Source organism: Mobula birostris, chromosome 5, assembly GCF_030028105.1.
Source record: "Mobula birostris isolate sMobBir1 chromosome 5, sMobBir1.hap1, whole genome shotgun sequence".
Lineage (NCBI taxonomy): Eukaryota > Metazoa > Chordata > Chondrichthyes > Myliobatiformes > Myliobatidae > Mobula > Mobula birostris.
Genome location: NC_092374.1, coordinates 83,940,218 through 83,965,677, shown reverse-complemented (window position 1 = coordinate 83,965,677; position 25,460 = coordinate 83,940,218). Strand labels below are relative to the sequence as shown.

Sequence of the window (25,460 nt, the reverse complement as noted above, 5' to 3'; positions counted from 1 at the left end):
ATCTAATTGCCCCTCAGTTTTCTACATTCTAAATAATACAGTCCTAACCTATTCAATCTTTCCTTATAACTCAGGTCCTCCGGACCCAACAACATCCTTATAAATTTTCTCTGTACTCTTTCAACCTTATTTATATCTTTCCTGTCGGTAGGTGACCACAACTGGACGCAATACTCCAAATTAGGCCTCACCAGTGTAGTATACAACTTCAACATAACATCCCATCTCCTGCACTTGAGTACTGCATTGTATTCCCCAACACACACACGAAATGCTACGGGAACTTACCAAGTCAGGCAGCATCTATGGAAATGAATAAACAGTTAACGTTTTGGGTCGAAACCCTTTCATTTTTATTTTATTGAGATACATCGCAGAATAGGCCTCTCGGGCCCTTTGAGCTGCGCCGCCCAGCAATCCCCCGATTCTTGCGGCCTCCATCGAGCAGGGTCAACCATGGATGTTACACCCTTGGCTGTCTAGATACACAAGCCTGGGCAGTACGATACGGAGGGCAAGCTGTTGCCCGTGTAGCAAGCTCTCCCCCACTCCACACATTTGAGGAACCCAAAGGAACGGCAGAGACCGATACAGTTTGGCACCAGTGACATCGCAGGAGTTGCCAGTCAGCGTTGAACTCAACGTAGGACTGCCTTAGGAACTCCAGCTCCGGATATTTCCCTCAGGGTTTACTCCCGAAGCCTCCTCTGTGAGTGGGTATAACCACAAGGCAGTGGAGGTTTGAGTTCAGAGTCTCCTTCTAGATGAGCTGCCAACCATGGCTGACGAGACCCATCTGCCCGAGGCAAGTGGTTTTAAGACACCAGTAACCTGCCTTTGCCCCTTCTCCTGTCAGTAGAAACGATTCCGCCGGGCTTAGTAACTAAGGCCAGGAGCTGGACTTGGTTGTCAGAGGCTATTTGAGGCACACACCATTGGGAGCATTTAATAGGTAGTGGGAGTTTATCCTCACTAACTCCCCCAGCACTAACAACCTTAAGAAACCATCCCCTGATTTAAGCTAGCCTAATCACAGGACAATTTATAATGACCAATTAACCTACAGACCAGTACATCTTTGGATTGTGGGAGGAAACCAGAGCACCCGGAGGAAACCCACACGGTCACGGGGAGAACATACAATTGTACCCGGGTCGCCTGTACTCTAAAGCGTTGTGTAACCACTACACTACCATGCCGCCCTCCGTCAGGACTTTGAAACGTTAGCTGTTTATTCATTCCCGTAGATGCTGCCTGACCTGTTGAGTTCCTCCAGCATTTTGTGTGTGTTGCTCTGGATTTCCAGCATCTGCAGAATCTCTTGTGTTTATCTATTCTCTAAGCTCTGTGTGGGACCCAGGATATTCCCCAGTGTGAGTGTGAGTCTGACTGGGTGTCTGTCTCTGCATATGGGTGTTTGTGATTGTGTGTGTGTGGGGGGAGGCCTTTGTGGGCACATCTAGGTGAGTGTGTGTGCGTTGTGTCTGTCTGTCTCTTTGTGTGTGTGTGAGTGTGGGTCACTGTACCCTGCACTGTGAATTGCCCTGAGCTGGTATTTGGGATCGGAAGTCATGATGCCCACTGCTGTGTGCTGCTGGATTCCACGCTGGGCTGGGGGCTGACCCCTCCCGGCTCTGCCCTCCAGTGCTCGCCTGGAGGGAGACGAACTGGATTACCTTCTTCTGTCACAAACAGGAGAAAATCTGCAAATGCTGGCAATCCAAGCAATGCGCACACAATGCCGGAGGAACTCGGCAGGCCTGGTGAAGGGCCTTGGACCGAAACGTCGACTGTGCTCTTTTCTGTCGCTGCTGCCTGGCCTGCCGAGTTCCTCAATCAATTTGTGTATGTGTTACTTGCCTTCATCTGTGGCCACACTAGTGATATGAGGAACTGCTGCGGGCTGTTCTTGCAGAAATGTGGCTTCAGGATAACATCCTGCAGGCCATGCCACTCAGGAACTTGGGCTATATAATTGTGTTTTTGTAACTACGTTGTTCTGCTGGCATAATTATACGTGCTGCGTGTGAGTGTTGGTATTTGTTCTGCACCTTGGCCCCAGAGGAACAGTTTCGTTTGGCTGTATTCATGTGTTATGGTTGAATGACAATTTAACTTGAAGTTGATTAACTAACTGAATTTTTTCCACCTCCGACTTTCCTCCATTCCGCTCCCTCCCCGGGACACCCTCCTTCCACTGCAGATCATCGAGCAAAGCTACAACAAGACCTGGATGGGACGGCAGACGGACGTCGAGCACCCGCAGCCCATCGACCAGTCGGTGCTCACCACGCTGTGGAGCCTGTCGGTGGCCATCTTTTCCATCGGTGGGATGGTATCCTCGTTCCTGGTGGGAACACTCGCCGAGTGGCTGGGAAGGTAGGCCCGGCCAGGGCGGGAGAAGGGGTGAGAGCTCAGGGAAGTCAGGACCGAGTTGGAGTTAGTTCTAACACTGCGCCCCACCACCACCACCACCACAACTGCCTCGGTGTTAACCAGGAGCCATATTGTAGTTAAAACTTCATGGTTGACCTCAGGACACTTGGGACTTGAGATGGGGTGGGGGGAGGGGAGGTTTACCTTGTCCCAACACTACTTATTAACCCTTCATGAGGAGAGTGGATGTGTAGAGGGGGTTAACTGGACCATGAAGCTCACAATCAGGGTTATTGTCACTGATGTATGTTGTGATATTAGTTGTTTTGTGATGGAGGGGAAGAAGCTGTTCCTAAAATGTTGAGTGTGGGAATCTCCTGTCTGCTGGTAGTAATGAGAAGAGGGTCATAGAAAAGTACAGCACAGAAACAGGCTCTTCAGCCTATCTCGTCCATGCTGAACCATTTAAACTGTCTACTCCCATCAACCTCCATACCCCTACAATTCACTTATCTATCCAAACTTCTCTTCAACTTTGAAGTTTGAACTTTGAAGCTCACATGCACCACTTGTGCTAACAGCTCATTCCACACTCTCATCACCCTCTGAGAGAAGAAGTTTCCCCTCGTGTTCCCCTTAAACTTTTCACCTTTCACCCTTAACCCATGACCTCTAGTTGTCATCCCACCCAGATTCAGTGGAAAAAGTCTGCTTGCATTTACCCTCTCTATACCCCTCATAATTTCGTATCCTTCTATCCAATCTCCCCTCAATCTTCCACACCTGTCCCAGATGGTCTTTAACGGTGGATACCGCTTTCTTGAGGGAGTGCCTCTTGAGGGTGTCCTCGACAGTGAGAGCATTGTGCCTCCGCCTGTGGCCTCTTGTGCTCCTCTGCATTTGCAGCCTCTGTACCAAATGGTGGTACAGCCAGTCAGAATGTCTCCGCTGAACTTCTGTGGAAGTTTGCTGGAGTTTTTGGCAATGTATTAAGTCTCCTTAAACTTCTAACGAAGTAGACCCCCTGGTGTGCCCCTACGTGATTGCAGTGTTGCATTGGCCCAGGACAGATCCCCTGAGATGCTGATGTCCTTTCCACTGTTGAACGCCCCAGTGAGGACTGGTGCTTGTTCTCCCACTGGAGATTGTAGTTTGTGTGTGTGTGAGTGGGTGGGTGAGAAAGGGGCTTCTTTCCTGTTGCTGTTGTTGCTTGACTTATTTGTTGAGATACAGCTCAGGATAGGCCCTTCTGGCCCTTCAAGCCGTGCTGCCCAGCAACCCCCAGAACAATTTACCGTGACCAATTAACCTGCCAACCAGTACGTCTTTGGACTGTGGGAGGAAACCAAAGCAGTCACAGGGAGAACGTACAAAGTCCTTACAGGCACCAGCTGGAATTGAACCCAGGTTGCCTGTACTGTAAAGCACTGAGCTAACCACTACACTACCATGCCACCCCAGTGTTAGGCTGAACATTGCGGGCATGCTAAGTTGGCACCAAAATGTGTGGCGACACTTGCACATCCTTAGGTTGAGTTGGTTGTCAATGCAAAGTGCCACATTTCACTGCAAGTTTTATTGCCTCCGTGATTAATAAACAAACCTGAATCCTGACTTACCCTTCCTGAAGCCCACAGTCAACTCCTGGGTCTTGCTGACGTTGAGTGCAAGGTTGTTGCTGTGGCACCACCCAGCCAGCTGATCTAAATCACTCCTGTACACCTCTTCGTCATCATCTGAGGCTGGTACCTCCCCCTCACCCTTTGCTCCCCACTCTTCGGGCAGATGAAGGAGAAAATAAGGGCATAAATAAATAATATAACAAGGGAAGAGAATACAAGGACATTCCCTTCAGAACAGAGAGGGGGAGGACTTTTTAAGAGTCATAGTTTAGCCAGAGGGTGGTGAATCTGTGGAATTCATTGCCACAGACAGCTGTGCAGAGCAGGTCATTGAGTGTATTTAGGGTGAAAGTTGACAGGTTTTTGATTAGTCGGGACATAAAGGGTTACGGGGAGAAGGCAGGAGAATGAAGTTAAGCAGAATAATTAATCAACCATGATGGAATGTGGAGCGGATTCAATGGGCTGAATGGCTTAATTCTGCTTCTATGACTTATCCCTGTAACTCAAACCCTCAAGTCCAGGCAACTTCATAAATCCCCTTTGCAATCTTTCCAATTTAACGATGCCTTTCCTACACCGGGGCAACCAAGACTGTACACAGTGCTCCACAAATGTGGCCTCACCAACGTCTTGTACAATTGCACCATTCATTTTGATTAGGCAACCAGAGATGAACCTATGGTAAAGTATGACTTTCCCCTCTGAGCCTGAGAGCAGGATGTAGTGAGGACAGTTGGAGAGTCTGAGACCGTCTCACAATGACAGGAAGGCCATTTAGGACAGAGCTTTGTAGAGGACATGCAGTGAGGTAGGTCAGCTGGTTGAGTGGTGTCACCACAACAACCTTGGGCTCAGCATCAGCAACACCAAGGAATTGATTGTGGATTTCAGGAAGGGGGAAGTCAGCTGTCCTCACTGAGAGACTGGTGTGTGTTCTTCTCACTTCCCATTGACAGACCTCTTTGAATGGTAGGTGATAAAAAGGGTAAGCAGCCGCAAGTTCCTGGGTGTCAACATCTCCGAGGATCTGTCCTGGGCCCAACACATTGATGCAATCATGAAGAAAGCATGTCAGTGGCTATATTTCATTAGGAGTTTGAGGAGAGTTGGTGTATCAACAAAGACTCTAGCAAGTTTCTACAGATGGCGAGCACTCTGACTGGTTACATCACTGTCCGGCCTGCAGGCTCCAATGCACAGGATCACAAGAGACTGCAGATGACTGTAGACTCAGGCAGATCTTTCATGGGCACAGTCCTCCTCATCTTCAAAATCGTGATGCCTCAAGACGGCAGCATCCATCAGTGAAAACCCTCACCACCCTGGACATCCCTCTTCTCATCAGGGTGGAGGTACAGGAGCCTGAAGACCCCATATTCAACATTTTAGAAACAGCTTCTTCCCCTCCTCCATCAGATTCCAGAACGGTCAGTGAACCCATGAACACTAACCGGCTGTACACCTTCTGCACTTTTTTTTGTCGTTGATGGTCAGTTTAATATCTTGCACTACAATTTCCCGACATCTGTCGGCAGCAATAAGCCTGATTCTCATTCTGACTCTCTCGTGCATAGAGAGGTGAATCTGTGGGATAGCCCACCCTGAAAGGCTGAGAAAGTTCTGCATGTTCAAGGAATCAAGAGACACAGGGGCAGGGCGGAGTGGTACTGAGCTCAAATATCATGACCTTGGTGATTGTTGGAGGAGGATCTGAGAGGCCGATAACCTTCTCTGGATGGTGGCGATGTCTCCCAGGGTGACCTCAGAGAATTAGTGAGACTCTACCCTCGGAGGTTCACCAGGTTCATTTTGGAGATGGGGGTGACTGTTGGGGTTAGCTGATGAGCAGAGATTGAGTCTGGGACTATACTCATTAAAATTCAGAAGAATGAAACGGGATTTATAGAACCATATAAAATTATGAAGTGCTAGATAAGATAGAGGCAGCAAAGCCGTTGCTGCTGGGAAGTCAGATTAGAACTAGGGGACATAGCCTCAAGATTCGGGGGGAGTAGATTTCGAATAGAGATGATGAAAAACTACTTTTGAAAGTTCAACATTCAAAGCAAATTTATTATCAAAGTACATATATGTCATCGTATACAACCCTGAGGTTCACTTTCTTGTGGGCATACTCAGTAAGTCCACAGAATAATAACCACTGCAGAATCGATGGAAGACCACACCAACTTGGGCGTTGAATCAATGTACAAAAGACAACAAACTGTGCAAATACAAAAACAAAAGAAATAATATTAATAAATAAATAAGCAATAAATATCGAGAACATGAGATGACGAGTCCTTGAAAGTGAGTCCATAGTTTGTGGGAACATTTCAATGATGGGGCAAGTGAAGTTGAGGGTAGTTATCCCCTCTGGTTCAAGAGCCTGATGGTTGAGGGGTAGTAACTGTTCCTGAACCTGGTGGTGTGAGTCCTGAGGCTCCTGTACCTTCTTCCTGATGGCAGCAGCGAGAAGAGAGCATGTCCTGGGAGGTGGGGCTCCCTGATGATGGATACTACATTTTGTGTAGATGTTCTCAATGGTGGTGAGGGCTTTACCCGGGCCGTATCCACTACTTTTTGTAGGATTTTCCATTCAATAGTATTGGTGTTCCCAGACCAGTCTCTGATGCAGCCAGTCAATATACTCTCCACTGCACATCTATAGAAGTTTGACAGAGTTTCAGATGTCATGCCAAATCTTCACAAACTCCTCAGGAAGTAGAGGCACCTCCATGCTTTCTTTATAATTGCATTTGTGCGCTAGGCCCAGGACAGGTCGTCAGAAATGATAGCACCAAGGAATTTAAAGTTGCTGACCCTCCCCACCTCTGATCCTCCGATGAAGACTGGTTCATGGACCTCTGGTTTCCTTCTTCTGAAGTCAATAATCAGCTCCTTGGTCGTGCTGATATTGAGTGAGAGGTCGTTGCTGTGGCAACAGCCAGATTTTCAGTTTCCCTCCTATCTGCTGATTCATCACCACCTTTGATTTGGCCAACAACAGTGGTTTCGTCAACAAACATGAAAATGACATTGGAGCCGTGCTTAGCCAGCCACACAGTCATGAGTGTAAAATGAGTAGAGCAGGGGGCTAAGCACACAGCCTCGAAATGCACCTGTGCTGATGGAGATCGTGGAGGAGGTGTTGTTGCCAATCCGAACTGACTGGGGTCTGCAAGTGAGGAAACCGAGGATTCAATTGCACAAGGAGATATTGAGACCCAGGTCTCGGAGCTTATCGATTAGTTCTAAGGGGATGATGGTATTGGATGCTGAGCTGTAGTCAACAAAGAGCATCCTGATCTTTGTCTCGATGCTGTGCTGAGCAGATGTTCCAGTGTTGAGTGCAGAGCCAATACAATGGCACCTGTTGCTCTTGGAGCCGATTCATGTTGTTCCTCAGGCAGGAGTTGATATGTTTCATCACTGCCGGAACAGATTCGATGAGCCAGATGGCCAACTAATGCTCTAATTTCCTGTGTTCTTATTGATTCATTAAAGGATTCAAAAGATTTCGAGCTATTAAAGGAGGTATGGAAAAAGGGTGGGGAAATGATTAAGGTAATCATTTAAGGTAAATGATTGGCTGTGGTTTCAGTCAATATCAGAGTAGGCGCGAGGGTCCGAATGTCCTTCTGTTTCATGTTGTCTTTTGATTGGCTCACCAACATGTAACCTTGTCCAATAGGAAGAGAGCCATGCTGGTCAACAATAGCCTTGCTTTAATTGGAGGAACACTGATGGGTCTGTCGAAATACTGCCAATCATATGAGATGCTGATCCTCGGCCGCTTTGTCATTGGTGCTTATTCTGGTGAGTTGGCTGGCGATTTCCAAGCCCTGCCCTGTGATTGGTGGATTCCGGGAGCTAATGGTGTCCTGTGTCCCGGCAGGTATCTGCTCCGGACTGGTCTCGATGTACATTGGAGAGATTTCACCCACTAGCTTACGAGGAATGTTGGGAACATTGCACCAGCTTGGCATCGTATCCGGGATCCTCATTGCTCAGGTTTGACATGGGGTTCCAGATGTGCAATGGGATGAAATGGGTGCAGGACACTGGGGTAGGAAATTCGGATGCAGGATGCTGGGGTAAGAAATCTGGGGATCTCAGATGAGGAGCACTGTAGTCATAAGTGTTGAAACTTCGAATACAGGACACCGGGACAGGGAATCTCAGGTATAGTAAAGGGAGTCTGGGGTGCAAAGGTCTGTAGCAGGGAATCATGGAATGTTGAGTATGTGACTTGGCAGTTGGGAGTGCCGGAATCTATGAATCTCAGAGAACAGAGGTTGGGGAAGAAATTTCAGGACTCTCGGGATATGGGGCATCATGACAGGCATTTGGGAATGCTGTTTACAGAACATTGAGATAGAGAGTGCTGGAATTTTGGATATCAGACTGTAGAATCTTGCATGGGAGTTCACTAGGTCTTATAACAAAGAACTAAAAAGCACAGACTGGATCAAAAGTGCATTTATTACTTGCAAGTTGAAGTTCACCACCGCTTCTTACAATAGGTAGCAGGTGGCTTCGCTTTACAGCTTATAAAGTTCGTATTTACAGAATTCTTTGGCTGTTACCTGTTCTGGCTGAGTCTGTTCCTACCCCCACCTCCACCCCAGCAGGTGCTATCTTGTTTCTGTTCTATTCAAGGCCACACACAGTACATCAACCACCCCACCCCCTTAGTTACACAATGAATAACGATCAGGATATTACATGCCTCCTGCCACATACACACTTGGTATATAGAAAGCACTCTGGGATTATACAGGTTCCATTTTGTCACATTACGAGATTAAATACATAAAAATCTCAAAGTATCGAACATATTTCCACAAGAGTCTGATAACAGTGTGATAGAAGCTGTCCTTGAACATGAAAGTTTTTTTCCAGACTTTTCTATCCCTTGTCCAATGGGAGAAGATAGACTCTCTGGGGTGGGAGGGGGGTCTTTGATTGTGTTGTCAGTGATAAGTGTAGACAGTCCATGGTGGGGGAGGATGGTTTTCATGATGTGTTGACCTGTGCCCACAACTCTGCAGTTTCTTACGGTTATGGGCAGAGTGCTTGCCGTACCAAGCCGTTATGCATCCAGATGAGATGGTGGATCTGCAAATATTGGCGGGGATACGCTGGAACTAATGGCCAGTCATGTTGCTGGGGACACAGGCAGGCTGAGGCCCAGACCTAATGGAGATGTTTCTGTGGCGTTTACTGGCAGATTTTCGGCCTGGACGTCATCCTGGGGACGGACGAGCTCTGGCCGTTGCTCCTGGCGGTCACTGTGCTACCGGCCCTCCTTCAGGCAGCCCTGCTTCCCCTCTGTCCGGAGAGTCCCCGCTTCCTCTACATCGTGCGCAACGAGGAGAGCAAGGCCAAGATATGTGAGTGGGCATCTTCCCCCCCACCCCACCGGCTGATCTCCAGAGACACCGGTTCAATTCTGACATTTGGCGCCGTGTGTGTATGCGTTTCTGTGTGCAGTTTGCGCATTCCCCCTGTGGCTGTATGAGTTCCTCGGGCTTCTGTAGTGTCCTCTCATAGCCCAACTATAAATGACCAATTACCTCCCCCCCCCCCCAGTTTGTGAGTGAGGGGTAGAATCTGGGGTGGTGGATGGGAATGTGGGGAGACTGAAATAGCATCAGTGTAGATGGGTGGCTGACAGTCAGCCCAGATCCAGTGGTCCAATGGGCCTGTTTCCTTGCTGTGCAAGTTTACAGTATAAATCTTCAGACTCCTGTGGCCAAACACAGCTTGGGAGGAGGCTATTAGGCCCCTCTATCACAGTCTGTCTGCTCTCTAACCCACTGCCCTGAGTTCCACTCAGATCCAGGCCCCTCTGGGAGCGGTCTCACAGAGTCTCTCTTCAAACCACTGCCCTGAGGTCTCAGTCAGGTCCAGGTGAGTAGGAAAGGTAAAGGGCCAGATAGGAAGGAATCTAACAGGAGAGGAGAGTGGACGATGGGAGAAAGGGAAGGAGGAGGGGCTCCGGAGGAGGGGAGGTGATAGGCAGGTGAGGAGAAGAGGTAAGAGGCCAGAGTGGGAATAGAAGAGGGAAGGGGGAGAGAGAAAAGTAACCAGAAGGAGAAATCGATGTTCGTGCCATCAGGTTGGAGGCTACCTAGACGGAATGTAAGGTGTTGCTCCTCCACCCTGAGGGTGGCCTCATTGTCACAGTAGAGGAGGCCAGGGACCAACATGTTGGAACAGGAAAGGGAATCAGAACTAAAACGTTTGGCCTCCGGGAATTTCCGCTTTTGGCGTATGGAGCGGAAGCGCTTGACAAAGCAGTCCATTAGTTTAAGTTAGATCTCACCCACTGTAGAGGAGGTCGCATCAGGAGCACCAGACACAATAGACGACCCCAGCAGGTTCACAGGTGAAGTGTTGCCTCACCTGGAAGGACTGTTTGGGGCCTGGAATAGAGGTGAGGGAAGAGGTGAATGGGCAGGTGTAGCACCTTGGCTCCTTGCAGGGATAAGTGCCGGGACAGAGATTAGTGGGGAGGGATGAATGGACAAGGGAACCATGGAGGGATCTATCTCAGCAGAAAGTGGAAAGTGATTGGGGGGTGGGGAAAGGTAAAGATGCAGAATGATGTGTCAGATGCAGAGGCTCATGGGGTGGTAGGTGAGGACAACAGGAACTCTATCCTTGTTAAGGCGGCAGGAAGATAGGGTGAATGCAGATGTTTGGGAAATTGAGGAGATGTGGGTGAGGATAGCATCAATGGTGGAGGAAGGGAAACCCCGTTCTTTGAAGAGGGAGGACATCTCTGCTGCCCTGGAAAGGAGAGTCTTATCCTGGGAACAGATGCGGCGGAGATGACGGAACTGAGAAAAAGGAATAGCATTTTCACAGGAGACAGGGTGGGAAGAGGTATAGTCAAGATGGTTGAGAGAGTCAGTAGGCTTGTAAAAGATTTTGTCACGTACCCCGTGATGGGAATAAAGGACCAGTAGAGATGGAAAACACTTTGGAATCCAGTATTGCTATAAACTAATAATATTTGTTAGTAACTACGCAATACAGTAATATAAATGTAGATAAGTCAAACAGGTTAGCAATGAATACATAAAAGTAAGTATATCAGTAAGTGTGGAAATATATGTATGAAAAACCAAGCTTCTTTAAGTCTAGGGGTAAAAAGATACTGTCTTACGATGATGAATAAAGTTCAGTTCAGTTCAGTTCGTGGTATTGAGTTGAGTAGTGATGGAGAGAGGGAGAGGGAGAGATTTGAGTCTTCAGGTGAGTTGATGCCGTCGATCTTCTCGTTGTCCTCCAAAGTCCTTTAAAAGTCACCAACTGTGACTCTAACGAAGGGGACTGGTTTTTTGTGGTGGAGCTATCACCCAGGCAAGGGTGGACACATGGACAACTCCCCACCAGTCAACCCTGTTTCCTTCTTCCACTGCAAGAGCGATGGATCGATCCTCCAAAACCCACTTTTTCTGCGGGCACAGATCATGTGTCTGAGGTCTGTATCATCCGACCTCCTGTTTATCTCACCGCACTGAGCATCAACTGTCATTCAAGTAATCCTTCTTTCCTTTGTCTGTGAAGAAATGCAAGCAGGCAACCTGACCTTGGACACCATAGCAACTTTCGAGCTGCTCAGTGCCGTCTCCAAACCCTACTCAGTAGAAATCCAAAGTTACTTCCAGTGCCTTAAAGTGACAGTCCCACCATTAATCTTCATCTCTCTCTCTCTCTTTTCAAAAGCAACATATCGGTGGTAAATAACTCTCTCTCTCTTTTCCAAAGCACAGTTAATAGGGGTACTTCAGGATCCCCTCACACTCCCCTTCCTCAGAGAAAAAAAATTGTCAAAGACGATTTTTAAAAAAATGTTAATTCCAGAGTTTGAAACAATACAGGCAAAAAAAAAAAATCATCAGCTGACAGAGCAAAAATGTGTACAGTTTCCAACTTAACATCTGGATAAGCAACCAGCTATAATATTGTCAGTACCTTTCACATGTTTGATTGTCAGATCAAATTCCTGCGATATTAGACTCCAATTTAACAATCTTCTATTCTTATCCTTCATTTTAGTTAAAAACATCAACGGATTATGATCTGTGTAAAACACAGGGGGTCTTTGAGCAGGACAGGTATAAACCTCAAAATGTTGTAAGGCCAGAATAAGTGCCAATAGCTCCTTTTCAACAGTTGAATGATTTTTCTGGTGCACATTAAATTTCTTTGAGAAATAAGCTTCTGGGTGTTCAATGTCATCCACACCCTTCTGTAACAGTACTGCCCCAGCAGCTTCGTCACTAGCGTCTGTTGCTATCGAGAATGGTTTTGAAAAATCAGGTGCTTTGAGCACGGGATGATAACACAGGATGGTTTCCAGGCGTTCAAATGCCTCCTGGCAAAGGTCATTCCATACAAATCTTTCACTCTTCCCCAGGAGTTTTGTTAGGGGGAGAGCGATGTCAGCAAAGTTCTTACAAAACTTACGATAATACCAACCATTCCTAAAAACCTTCTTAAAGCTTTCTTGCCAGTTGGAACAGCAACTTCAGCAACAGCTTGAACCTTGGCCTGTACAGGAGCCAGCTATTGCTGAAGTTCCTGTTCAGGCTTATTTGTGAGCTGAACTGCTGGGTAAACATCTCCACCTGCAAGGTCGTTGCCGAGTAAGGACATCAACATGCTCTATCGGTAGTTCAGATCGTACCCCTATTGTGACTGGCTTGGATACCACATCACATTTCAAAATGATCTTATGCAAAGGCACGGCCTCTGCTCCCTTTCCAATGCCCTTGATAATATTTACTTCCCCAGTCTCTGTCTCAGCACCAAATTCCAAAACACTCTTTAATATCAGTGACTGGAAAGCTCCAGTAGCTCTCCAGATTCTCACTGGAACGGGGGTTGACCCCTCCTTCACAGACACAAACCCTTCTGAAATAAATCTCTCAAGTCCCTCCTGAACTCGGTCAGACCCCTCCTTCTTCAGCAGTGTTTTAGCCGTCTGAACACAGGCATTTGGGGTTTTCTCTTTCTCTTTTCCTTTTCCCCTCTTCATAACAAAACAATTGGACGCCACATGGCCAAGTTTTCCACAAGAGTAACACTTGAAACTGGGAAATTTTCCCCTGACTGTTTCCCTTCCTCCTTACTTTTGTCACTAGTCCCTGGTTTACTCTCTGGTTTAGCTGGTGGATTATCCCTACTCCCTTGTTGGTTATTCTTAGTGGGAAAAAACTTAGCTTTATGATTTAAGGCATACTCGTCTGCTAACTTAGCAGACTCCAACAGTGTCGCTACCCCTTTCTCATCTAAGTGCGTCCTTATCTCAGCCGAGACGCAGCTTTTAAACTCTTCAATCAATAACAACTCTTTCAAGTTGTCAATATTCTCATTTGCCTCTTTTGAAGCACACCACCGATCAAGGTACACCCGTTTCTCATGGGCAAACTCTACATACGTTTGGTTCCAGGACTTCCTCAAACCTCAAAACCTTTGTCTGTACGCCTCCGGGACTAACTCATAAGCCTTAAACACAGCACCTTTCACTTTATCATAATCCTTTGTGTCTTCAAGAGACAGGGCTGCATATGCTTGCTGAGCCTTCCCCTTAATCACACTCTGTAGTAGCACTGCCCACTGATCCCTCGGCCAATTTCGATTACGGGCCACTTTCTCAAAATGTAGGAAATACCCATCAATTTCTGCTTCATCAAATGGAGGCACTAACCTAATTTCTCGACTGACACTAAACCCCTCCTCACGGTTCACCACCTGATTGTTACGTTGCCATTTCTCCCTTTCAAATGCTCTCTGTCTCTCTGCCTCTTCTCTCCATCTATCTGCCTCTCTAGCCTCATGGATCCTCTGTTTTTCTGTGACCTCGGCCTCGAGCTGTAGTAATTCCAATTTCAGTTTCAACTGAGCTTCAGCCTCAGCATGTACCTTACTTTCAGCAAATAACACTAACGCCTCCTCCTCAAACGTTCCCTTAGCTACATAATGCTGGGCTATTATCATCTGCATCTGAACTTTCCTCATTTTAGTGGTCACTCTTAGTTTTAACCTTTGAGCAATTCCCAACAGCAAATCCCTCTTAGCATCCTCCAACGCCTCAGGGGTTGGTTCTGCCATAAACTTATTAACTTCAAACTCCATTTCTGCTGATATTCCACACAACCAAATCAAAAGGAATTTTCCCCAATCAATTCAAACCAGCCTCCCGACCAATTTGTTCATATTGCGGATGCAGGCCCCAATTTTGTCACGTACCCCGTGACGGGGATAAAGAACCAGCAGAGATGGAAAACACTTTGGAGTCCAGTATTGGTATAAACTAATAATATTTATTAGTAACTACCCAATACAGTAATATAAATGCAGATAAATCAAATGGATGAGCAATGATTATATATAAGTAAGTATATCAGTAAGTGTGGAAATATATATGTATGAAAAACCAAGCTTCTTTAAGTCTAGGGGTAAAAAGATACAGTCTTACGATGATGAGTAAAGTTCAGTTCAGTTCAGTTCGTGGTATTGAGTTGAGTAGTGATGGAGAGAGAGAGAGAGAGAGAGATTTGAGTCTTCAGGTGAGTTGATGCTGTCGATCTTCTCGTTGTCCTCCAAAATCCTTTAAAAGTCACCGACTGTGACTCTGACCAAGGGGACCGGTTTTCTGTGTTGGAGCTATCACCCAGGCAAGGGTGGACACTTAGACAACTCTCCACCAGTCAACCCCTTCTCCTCCTTCCACTGCAAGAGCAATTGGATTGAGACGCCTGATTGATCCACCAAAACCCACTTTTTCTGCAGGCACAACAATGCTCATTCAGTGTCCAAACATGTGTCTGAGGTCTGTATCATCCGACCTCCTATTTATCTCACGGCACTGAGCATCAACTGTCATTCAAGTAATCCCTCTTTCCTTTGTCTGTGAAGAAATGCAAGCAGGCAACCTGTCCTTGGTCACCATAGCAACTTTGGAGCTGCTCGGTTCCATCTCCAAACCCAACTCAGTAGAAATCCAAAGTTACTTCCAGTGCCTTAAAGTGACAGTCCAACAGTTAGTCTTCGTCTCTCTCTCTCTCTCTCTTTTCAAAAGCACAGTTAATAGGGTTATTTCAGGATCCCCTCACAGTATCCAGAGATGGAGACAGAGGGGTCAAGAGAGGGGAGGGAGGTGTCAGAAACAGGAAAGGTGAATTTAACTTGGAGGAAGCTTGATGAAACTGGTGAGCTCAGCACGGGTGCATGAGTGGCACCCGTGCAGTCATCAGCGTAGGGCAGGAAGACCAGGGAAGGCTTGGGGTATGGACTGTTCCACCTAGCCAGGGAAGAGACAGGCATTGCTACACCTTGAGTTTGGAGAAAGTGGGAGGAGCCAAAGGAAGAATTGTTGCTGGTGAGGACCAATCTGCCAGATGGAGGAGGGAGATGGTGGAAAGGAACTGGTTGGGTCTTCTGTTGAGAAAGAAGTGCGGAGCTTTAAGGCCTTCTTGATGGGGTGTGGAGGTGTATAGGGACTGGACATTCATGGTGAAAATGAGGTGGTCAGGGCGAAGGAATTGTAAGTTATGAGGAGATGGAGGCAGAATCAAATATTGCTGTGATGATTGTACATTCTAGTGTCAGTTGTTTGGCGACAATAGAGTATAAAGTATGTGAAGTGTCGCGGATGTAGATGTGATGGGACTGAACCAGGGGGTGTAGGATGGAGTCGAGGTCTGTGGACACGAGTTCAGTGGGGCAGGAGCAGGCAAAGACAGTCGGCCTACCCGAACAGTCAAGTTTGTAGGAGGTAGGAATGAGCAGTGTGGGGTAGGGGAACTGTGAGTTTGGTGGCAGTGGATGGGGGTTCTCCAGAGTCGATGTGGTCGGTGATGGAGTCAGAGACACCACCAGGAGTGGGGTCCTCTTCAAGGAGTAGCTGTGAGGAGGTGCCTGAGAGTTACCGCCTCACCTCAGCAAAGTAGACGTCAGTCCGCCACACTACAAACGCACTGCACCCCGTTTGTCTGCGGGTTTGATGGTAAGGTTGGGACTGGTGCGGAGACAGTGGAGAACAGAGTGTACCGAGAGGGTAAGATTTGAGAGGGAGAGGGGAGTGCTGAAGTTGAGCTAGTCAGCAATTAGAGATGAAAAGACCCAGGCCAGGCAGAAACCAGAGCGGAATGTCCAAGAATAGGAGGGAGTGTTGGAGACAGGAAAAGGGGTCATCAGTGTGGGAATTCTTGCCAAAGAAGTGGGCTCAGAGACAGAGACGACAGAAGAAGATCTCAGTGTTATAGTGGGCACGGAACTCATGGGGGTGCAGGCAATGGGGGACAGAATTCCCCTCAGTAGTTTATTCCTCTCCATAGATGCTGCCTGACCTGTCAAGTTCCTCCAGCATTTTGTGTGTGTTGTCTAACAGCCATTATCCTCGGAGTATTCCTCGTACCTCCCACCGTGGTGAGGTAACCTTTAACCGATTGGTAACTAGGCTCTCTGGTGTCATGCACAGGTTTGAGGAGACTCACGGGCCAGCAGGATGTCTCCAGTTCTCTCTTGGAGATGAAGGAGGAGAAGCGGAGGATGAACCTGGAACGTAAGGTGACCATCGCTCAGCTGTTCAGGAGCCCCGCCTATCGGCAACCCCTCTTCATCGCCGTCATGCTGCAGATCTCTCAGCAACTATCGGGCGTCAACGCTGTGAGTATCTGCGACCCGCTTTCTCCTCCGTCACTCTCCACCGCGACCCCCACCCGACCCGGTCACTCTCCACTGTGACCCCCACCTCACCCGGTCACTCTCCACCGCAACCCCCACCTCACCCGGTCACTCTCCACCGCGACCCACACCCCACCCGGTCACTCTCCACAGCGGCCCCCACCCGACCCGGCCACTCTCCACTGTGACCCCCACCTCACCCGGTCACTCTCCACCGCGACCCCCACCTCACCCGGTCACTCTCCACCGCGACCCACGCCCCACCCAGTCACTCTCCACCGCGACCCCCACCTCACCCGGTCACTCTCCACCGCGACCCACACCCCACCCGGTCACTCTCCACCGCGACCCCCACCCGACCCGGTCACTCTCCACCATGACCCCCACCCCACCCGGTCCCTCTCCACTGTGACCCCCACCCAACCCGGTCACTCTCCACCGCAACCCCTACCCAACCAGTCACTCTCCACCGCGACCCCCACCTCACCCGGTCACTCTCCACCGCGACCCCCACCTCACCCGGTCACTCTCCACCGCGGCCCCCACCCGACCCGGTCACTCTCCACCGCGACCCCTACCCGACCCGGTCACTCTCCACCGTGACCCCCACCTGACCCGGTCACTCTCCACCGCGACCCCCACCCGACCCGGTCACTCTCCACCGCGACCCCTACCCGACCCGGTCACTCTCCACCGCGGCCCCCACCCGACCCGGTCACTCTCTACCGCGACCCCCACCACACCCGGTCACTCTCCACTGCGACCCCCACCTCACCCGGTCACTCTCCACCGCGGCCCCCACCCGACCCGGTCACTCTCCACCGCGACCCCCACCCGACCCGGTCACTCTCCACCGCGACCCCCACCTCACCCGGTCACTCTCCACCGCGGCCCCCACCCGACCCGGTCACTCTCCACCGCGGCCCCCACCCGACCCGGTCACTCTCCACCGCGACCCCCACCCGACCCGGTCACTCTCCACCGCGACCCCCACCCGACCCGGTCACTCTCCACCGCGACCCCCACCCGACCGGTCACTGTCCACCGCGGCCCCCACCCGACCCGGTCACTCTCCACCGCGGCCCCCACCCGACCCGGTCACTCTCCACCGCGACCCCCACCCGACCCGGTCACTCTCCACCGCGACCCCCACCCGACCCGGTCACTCTCCACCGCGGCCCCCACCCGACCCGGTCACTCTCCACCGCGGCCCCCACCCGACCGGTCACCGTCCACCGCGGCCCCCACCCGACCGGTCACCCTCCACCGCGGCCCCCACCCGACCGGTCACTCTCCACCACGGCCCCCACCCGACCGGTCACTCTCCACCGCGGCCCCCACCCGACCCGGTCACTCTCCACCGCGACCCCCACCCGACCGGTCACTGTCCACCGCGGCCCCCACCCGACCCGGTCACTCTCCACCGCGGCCCCCACCCGACCCGGTCACTCTCCACCGCGACCCCCACCCGACCGGTCACTGTCCACCACGACCCCCACCCGACCGGTCACTGTCCACCGCGGCCCCCACCCCAACCGGTCACTCTCCACCGCGACCCCCACCCGACCCGGTCACTCTCCACCGCGGCCCCCACCCGACCCGGTCACTCTTCCATCACTCTCCACACACTACCCACCATATCCTCACATCCACTGCCACGAGATCTTGTGCTGGGGAGGGGCGAGGTCTTCATTCTACACCCTGGGCAACCCTGTCATTTAGACAACACACACAAAATGCTGTTGAACGCAACAGGCCAGGCAGCATCTATAGGAAGAAACACAGTTGAAGTTTCGGGCCGAGACCCTTCGTCAGGACTAACTGAAAGAAGAGATGGTAAGAGATTTGAAAGTGGGAGGGGGAGGGGGAGGATCCAAAATGATAGGAGAAGACAGGAGGGGGAGGGATGGAGCCAAGAGCTGGACAGGTGATTGGCAAAGGGGATATGAGAGGATCATGGGACAGGAGGCCCACGGAGAAGGAAAAGGGCTGGGGGGAGAAAATCCAAGGATGGGCAAGGAATATAGTGAAAGGGGCAGAGGGAGAAAAAAAGAGAGAGAAAAAAGAAGAGATAGATAAATAGATAGATAGATAAATAAATAAGGGATGGGGTAAGAAGGGGAGGGGGGCATTAACGGAAGTTAGAGAAGTCAATGTTCATGCTATCAGGTTGGAGGCTACCCAGACGGAATATAAGGTGTTGTTCCTCCAACCTGAGTGTGGCCTCATCTTTACAGTAGAGGAGGCCGTGGATAGACATGTCAGAATGAGGATGGGACGTGGAATTAAAATGTGTGGCCACTGGGAGATCCTGCTTTCTCTGGCGGACAGAGCGTAGGTGTTCAGCAAAGCGATCTCCCAGTCTGTGTCAGGTTTCGCCAATATATAGAAGGCCACACCGGGAGCATCGGACGCAGTATATCACCCCAGCCGACTCACAGGTGAAGTGTCGCCTCACCTGGAAGGACTGTCTGGGGCCCTGAATGGTGGTAAGGGAGGAAGTGTAAGGGCATGTGTAGCACTTGTTCCGCTTACAAGGATAAGTGCCAGGAGGGAGATCAGTGGGAAGGGATGACGGAATAAGTGCTACACCTGCCCTTACACTTCCTCCCTCACCACCATTCAGGGCCCTCTCTTTCTGTTTTCCGCAGGGATCTCTCCCTACGCAACTCCCTTGTCCATTCGTCCCCCCCATCCCTTCCCACCAATCTCCCTCCCAGCACTTATCCTTGTAAGCAGAACAAGTGCTACACGTGCCCTTACACTTCCTCCCTTACCACCATTCAGGGCCCCAGACAGTCCTTCCAGTTGAGGTGATACTTCACCTGTGAGTCGGCTGGGGTGATATACTGTGTCCGGTGCTCCCGGTGCAGCCTTCTATATATTGGCGAGACCCGACGCAGACTGGGAGACCGTTTCGCTGAACACCTACGCTCTGTCCGCCAGAGAAAGCAGGATCTCCCAGTGGCCACACATTTTAATTCCACATCCCATTCCCATTCTGACATGTCTATCCACGGCCTGCTCTACTGTAAAGATGAAACCACACTCAGGTTGGAGGAACAACACCTTATATTCCGTCTGGGTAGCCTCCAACCCGATGGCATGAACATCGACTTCTCTAACTTCCGCTAATGCCCCACCTCCCCCTCGTACCCCATCCTTTATTTATTTATTTATTTATTTATTCATTCATCCATCCATCCATCCCTTTTTTTCTTCTCTCACTGTCCCTCTCACAATTACTCCTTGCCTGCTCTCCATCTTCCTCTGGGCTCCCCTCCCCCTTTCTCTCTCCCTAGGCCTCCCGTCCCATGATCCTCCCCCTTCTCCAGCTGTTTATCCCTTCTGCCAATCACCTGTCCAGCTCTTAGATATAGATAGATAGATAGATATACTTTATTGATCCCGAGGGAAATTGGGTTTCGTTACAGCCGCACCAACCAAGAATAGAGCATAAATATAGCAATACAAAAACCACAAACAATCAAACAACAAAATGCAAACTACACCACATGGAAAATAAGTCCAGGACCAGTCTATTGGCTCAGGGTGTCTGACCCTCCACGGGAGGAGCTGCACGTTCGATGGCCACAGGCAGGAACGACCTCCCGTGCCGCCAAGTGTTGTATCACGGTGGAACGTGGCCGAAGTCCAACAGTAAAATGTTCAATATCCAGTCTGCAAACACATTCCTCGATCGTAATATACCCCGGATTGCACCATCCATTGTTCACCAGATCAGTAAGCACAAAACTCCTTTACGCTTACCGCTCTCAGTGCACTTCCGGTCAGCCTGAACGATATTACCCACCGAACTCCTCTTCTCCATAAGTCTCTGTTGTCTCGACCCCTTCCTCTTTCCTCGGCTTTGTGATCCCCCTCTGTGTGTTTTCCTCCGGATTTCAGCAAGGGTGTCCACCGCTCTGTTCGCTAAGCCAGCCGGGATTTGCTGGTCCATGAAATACACAATGCGACCTTGCTTCTGTCCCGCGTGTCGGGATGTAACCATTTCCAGCGCTAAAGAAAACCCAAATAAAACTCTCTCTACCAGCATGTTAGAGAGGGTGCAGCTTCGACGTGTTACCGTGAGAAAAAAAATACAAAAAATAACATAAATTAAAAAGTAAGAAGTAGAAAGTAAGAATAGATCGGAACAACTGTACCAGGCTGCATGCACGACCGGCGCATCCCTCCCCCTCCTGTCTTCTCCTATCATTTCGGATCTCCCCCTCCCCCTCCCACTTTCAAATCTCTTACTAGCTCTTCTTTCAGTTAGTCCTGATGAAGGGTCTTGGCCCAAAACGTCAACTGTACCTCTTCCTAGAGATGCTGCCTGGCCTGCTGCGTTCACCAGCAACTTTGATGTGTGTTGCTTGAATTTCCGGCATCTGCAGATTTCCTCATGCCTGCCATTTAGAAGTTGGCTCGGCCCATTTCACGTGACAATTATTTGGAGTCGTGCATTTTAGAGGGTCTGGAATCGCAGAGAGGACATCAGGAGCCTCTCCCGCCAGTGGATGTCCCCAAGGGTGCTGGGCGTTCAACAGCAACTTCAAAGGCTGGACTGTTACCCTTTGAACCTCACTCCATGTGAAGCCGTTTCCCAGTGAATCCCACTCCCTGACAATCCCCACTCCCTGCCAATCCCTCTCCCTGTGAATCCCACTCCCTCTGAAGCCGTTTCCTCGTGAATCCCACTCCCTGACAATCCCCGCTCCCTGCCAATCCCTCTCCCTGTGAATCCCACTCCCTCTGAAGCCGTTTCCTCGTGAATCCCACTCCCTGACAATCCCCGCTCCCTGCCAATCCCTCTCCCTGTGAATCCCTTTCCCCTCGACACTCAATCTGGACAATCTCAAATCTTATTCCCAGTGAATCGCACTTGCCGCAATTCCCACTCCCAATGCTGTCAATCCCAGCTCTTATCAAACTCTGGAACGAACCTCTCGCACGCTAATAGATGAGCACTTGATCTCTCAGTCGACCTTGCATTTTATTTGTCTGCCAGCTCTGCATGTTCTGGGTAATTGTAACACATACACCCTGTATTGTGTTTTCACCACCTCGAGGTATGTATGTATGGCATGGTCTGTCCAGATAGCACAGTATCAAATACTGTATCTCAGTACATCTGACAATAATAAACCTGTTACCGTTATAATCTTCTTTAAATTTTCTCTCTTCCCTCCCTCCTCTCTTCCCTCCCTCTCGCTCTCTCTCCCTCCCTCTCACCCCCCCTCTCCCCTCCCCTCTCTCTGCCCTCCCCCTCTCCCCTCCCTCCCCCTCTCTCCGCTCCCTCCCCCTCTCTACCCTCCCCCTCTCCCCTCCCCTCTCCCTCTCTCCTCCCCACTTTCTCTCTCCCCTCCCCTCTCCCTCCTCCCTCTCTCTCCCCTCCCACTCTCTCCGCTCCCTCCCCCTCCCCTCTCCCTCTCCCTCCTCCCTCTCTCTCCCCTCCCACTCTCTCCGCTCCCTCCCCCTCTCTCCCCTCCCCTCTCCCTCTCCCCTCCCCTCTCCCTCTCCCCTCCCCTCCCTCTCCTCCCCCTCTCCCTCTCCCCTCCCCCTCTCCCTCTCTCTCCCCCCCTCTCTTCCCCACTCTCTCTCTCCCCTCCCCTCTCCCTGTCTCCCCTCCCTCTCTCTCTCTCTCCCTCCCCTCCCCCTCTCTCTCCAGGTATTTTATTACTCCACCAGCATCTTCATCGGGATGGGCATCAAACACCCGGTGTACGTCACCATTGGAGTAGGCATCGTCAACACCGTGTTCACTGTGCTCTCTGTGAGTATTCCGCTCAGCAGCCGAGTGCCCTGCACATTCCCACCCGCCCTGCGGGGGGAGACAGAGAGCCGCCTCCACCACAGACCGAGATGCTGGGACTGAGAGACATGCGGGTCGCTTTGAGGAAGGGGAGAGGCTGCAGAGGGGCTAAAACAGACTAGGAGAATGAGCAAAGAAGTGACAGGTGGACTAAGGTGTCAGGAAATGTATGGTCTTGCAGGTTGGTAGAAGAAAGAAAAGCGTAGACTATTCTCTAAATGCAGAGAAAATTTAAAAATCTGTTGTGTAAAGGACCCTGGGAGTCCTCATGCAGGATTCCCTAAAGGTTAATTTGCAGGTTGAGTTTGTAGTGAGGAAGGCAACTGTAACGTTAGCATTCATTTCAAGTGGACTAGAATATAAAAACAAGGAAGTAACGTTGAGACTTTATGAAGCGCTGGTGAGGCCTCACTTGGAGTATTGTGAGCAGTTTTGGGCCCCTTATCGAAGAAAGGACATGCTGAAACTGGAGTGGATTGAAAGGAGGTTCATGAAAATGATTCCAGATTTGAAAGTCTTATCATATCAGGAGCTTTTGATGACTCTGGGCCTGTACTCTCTGGAATTCAGAAGAATGAAGGGTGACCTCATTGAAACCTATGAAATGGTGAAAGGCCTTGATAGAGTAGATGGGACGTTTCCTATGGTGTGGGATCTAAGATCAGAGAACACAGCCTCATTTAGAATGGAGATGAAGAGAGATTTCTTTATCCAGAGAGTGGTGAATCTGTGGAATTCTTTGCCACAGGCAGTTGTGGAGGCCAAGTCTTTAAGTATATTTAAGACCATAAGATATAGAAGCCATTTGGCCTATCGAGTTTGCCCTGCCAGTTCACCATGGTTGATTCAATTTTCCTCTCAGCCCCAATCTCCTGCCTTCTCCCTGGATCCCTTCATGACCTGACCAATCAACAATCTATTAACCTCTGCCTTAAATATACATTAAAAAAAACGAGACATAGGGATAGAGGAAAGCCTGGGGTTATGGTGCACATTCCATTTTCAATTGAGAAATGCCCTGTTGAAGATTGCAGTGAGATTTATAACACCATGGGAGCCTTTCGTTCCCACATGAAGAAGAAACACCAAATCAGATACATTACAGCAACTTGCACTAACTGCGGAAAAATATGCAAACTCCATCCCATTGCTCGCCATAGTGGTAAGTGTAAAGGAAAATCCAGACATGCAGAAGACATGGGGCATGTTTGTGATACCTGCAAGGAGGCATTTAAAACAAAGATCAGCTTAGGACAGCATGTGAGCCACCGACATGCTGGAATTTGTCGTGAAAAATGAATTAAAGAGGTCATGTTGAAAAAGGCCAAGAAGGAAAGAGCAATGGACAGCAGAGGGAACTAGGTTTTAGATATGTGACTCAGACTTCCGCACAGTACTGTATCTGCCTCAACCACTCGCTCCAGCAACTTGTTCCAGACACTGATCAGCCTCTGGGTGAAAAGTGGGAGGAGGTGTATGAAAGACCATGAGATGAGGAGCATCTGGGGCTTCAGGCAGGTCGGCCATTGAATGATAGTCCCCTCCCCTTCTGTTCTGCAGCTGTTTCTCATCGAGAGGATGGGCCGCCGGGCCCTTCAACTCTTGGGATTGGCCGGGATGTGCGGCTGTGCCATAGTGATGACTGTTTCTTTGACGCTGCTGGTAAGTAAAAGCTCACCCAATTGGCCAAATTTTTTTGCTCTTCACTGCCCCCCTTCTTAAGAGTTATTTCTTTTATTTATATAATTTTTATTGTTTATTTATTAAAAGGTTCTTTAGAAATAAAAATGTTTATTTCTTACAGATTTGAAATCATTTCTTTTTCTGAAGCTTCCTGCCCCCTCTGAACCACATCTCAAGCTTGGATAATAATTCCCCCTAGTCAAAAAGTCAAAGTCAAGTTTATAGTCATTTGCACAAGTACACGTGTGCACAGGGGTAATGGAAAACTTACCTGCATCGTAGGCACACAGCATTACATTAACACCATTCACAAGAAAAACTAATTATACACAGATTATGCAAAATTATACAAGAAGGTACTTGCATAAAACAAAAAAGCATCAAGTCCACTGCACTGCGAAGTGGTCTTAGTTTGGTGTACTGAGGTAGTGATTGGGGTTGTACTGGTTGGTTCGAGAACTGGATGGATGAAGGGAAGGAGCTGTTCCTGAACCTGGTGGTGTGAGATTTCAGGCTTCTGTACCTCCTGCCCGATGGTGGCTGTGAGAAAATGGCATGGGCCAGACAGAACATAGAACACCACAGCACAGTACAGGGCTTTTGGCCCGCAATGTTGCACCGACCTTTAACCTAATCGGAGATCAACCTAACCCTTCCCTCCCACGTGGGCACACAAGTGAAAGAAAAATGAAAGGCTGTCTAATAGTCTCTTAAATGTCCCTAAAGTCTCAGCCTCTACCACCACCCCGATAGTGCATTCCATGCTCCTACTACTCTCTGTAAAAAAAAACCTACCTCTGATAACACCCCCACCCCCACACAATCACTCAAAATGATGTCCCCTTATAATAGCCATTGCCGCCCCGGGAGAAGTCTCCAGCTGTCCTCTGTCAAGTCACTTCTCATCCTCCTTCATTCCTGGCTCACTCAACCTTAGACATGCTCTCTAATCCACACAGCATCCTGGTAAATCTCCTCTCCACCTCGTCCTCGATGCCTGTTACACCACTAGTGTTTAGGGCAGCAGTGAACATCCTCCATCTCTGTCGGTGTTCAGGGCTTCCTTCACCATGGCAGGAGCTTCCAAACCTCCTCTGCACTCTCTCTAAAGCTTCCACATTCTTCCTATGATGAGGCATCAGAGTGAACACAGTACCACTAATGTGGTCTAACCAGGGTTTTATACAGCTGCAACATTACCTCGCAGCTCTTGAACTCACTCCCCTTACCAACACACCGTACACCTTCTTAAC

General features: G+C 49.6%; 1 protein-coding gene across 4 annotated transcripts in view; it reads left to right on the top strand.

Annotated features, from left to right (window-relative positions):
- Positions 1–25,460, top strand: part of LOC140197816 (solute carrier family 2, facilitated glucose transporter member 4-like) — a 93,475-nt gene that overhangs the window by 58,531 nt on the left and 9,484 nt on the right. For all 4 annotated transcript variants that reach the window (XM_072258278.1, XM_072258279.1, XM_072258280.1 and 1 more), the window contains 7 exons: positions 2,204–2,379; positions 7,696–7,820; positions 7,900–8,015; positions 9,235–9,397; positions 16,504–16,691; positions 22,381–22,485; positions 24,085–24,186. In XM_072258278.1, the coding sequence (XP_072114379.1) occupies positions 2,204–2,379; positions 7,696–7,820; positions 7,900–8,015; positions 9,235–9,397; positions 16,504–16,691; positions 22,381–22,485; positions 24,085–24,186 (975 nt within the window). The remainder of the gene's footprint in view (positions 1–2,203; positions 2,380–7,695; positions 7,821–7,899; positions 8,016–9,234; positions 9,398–16,503; positions 16,692–22,380; positions 22,486–24,084; positions 24,187–25,460) is intronic.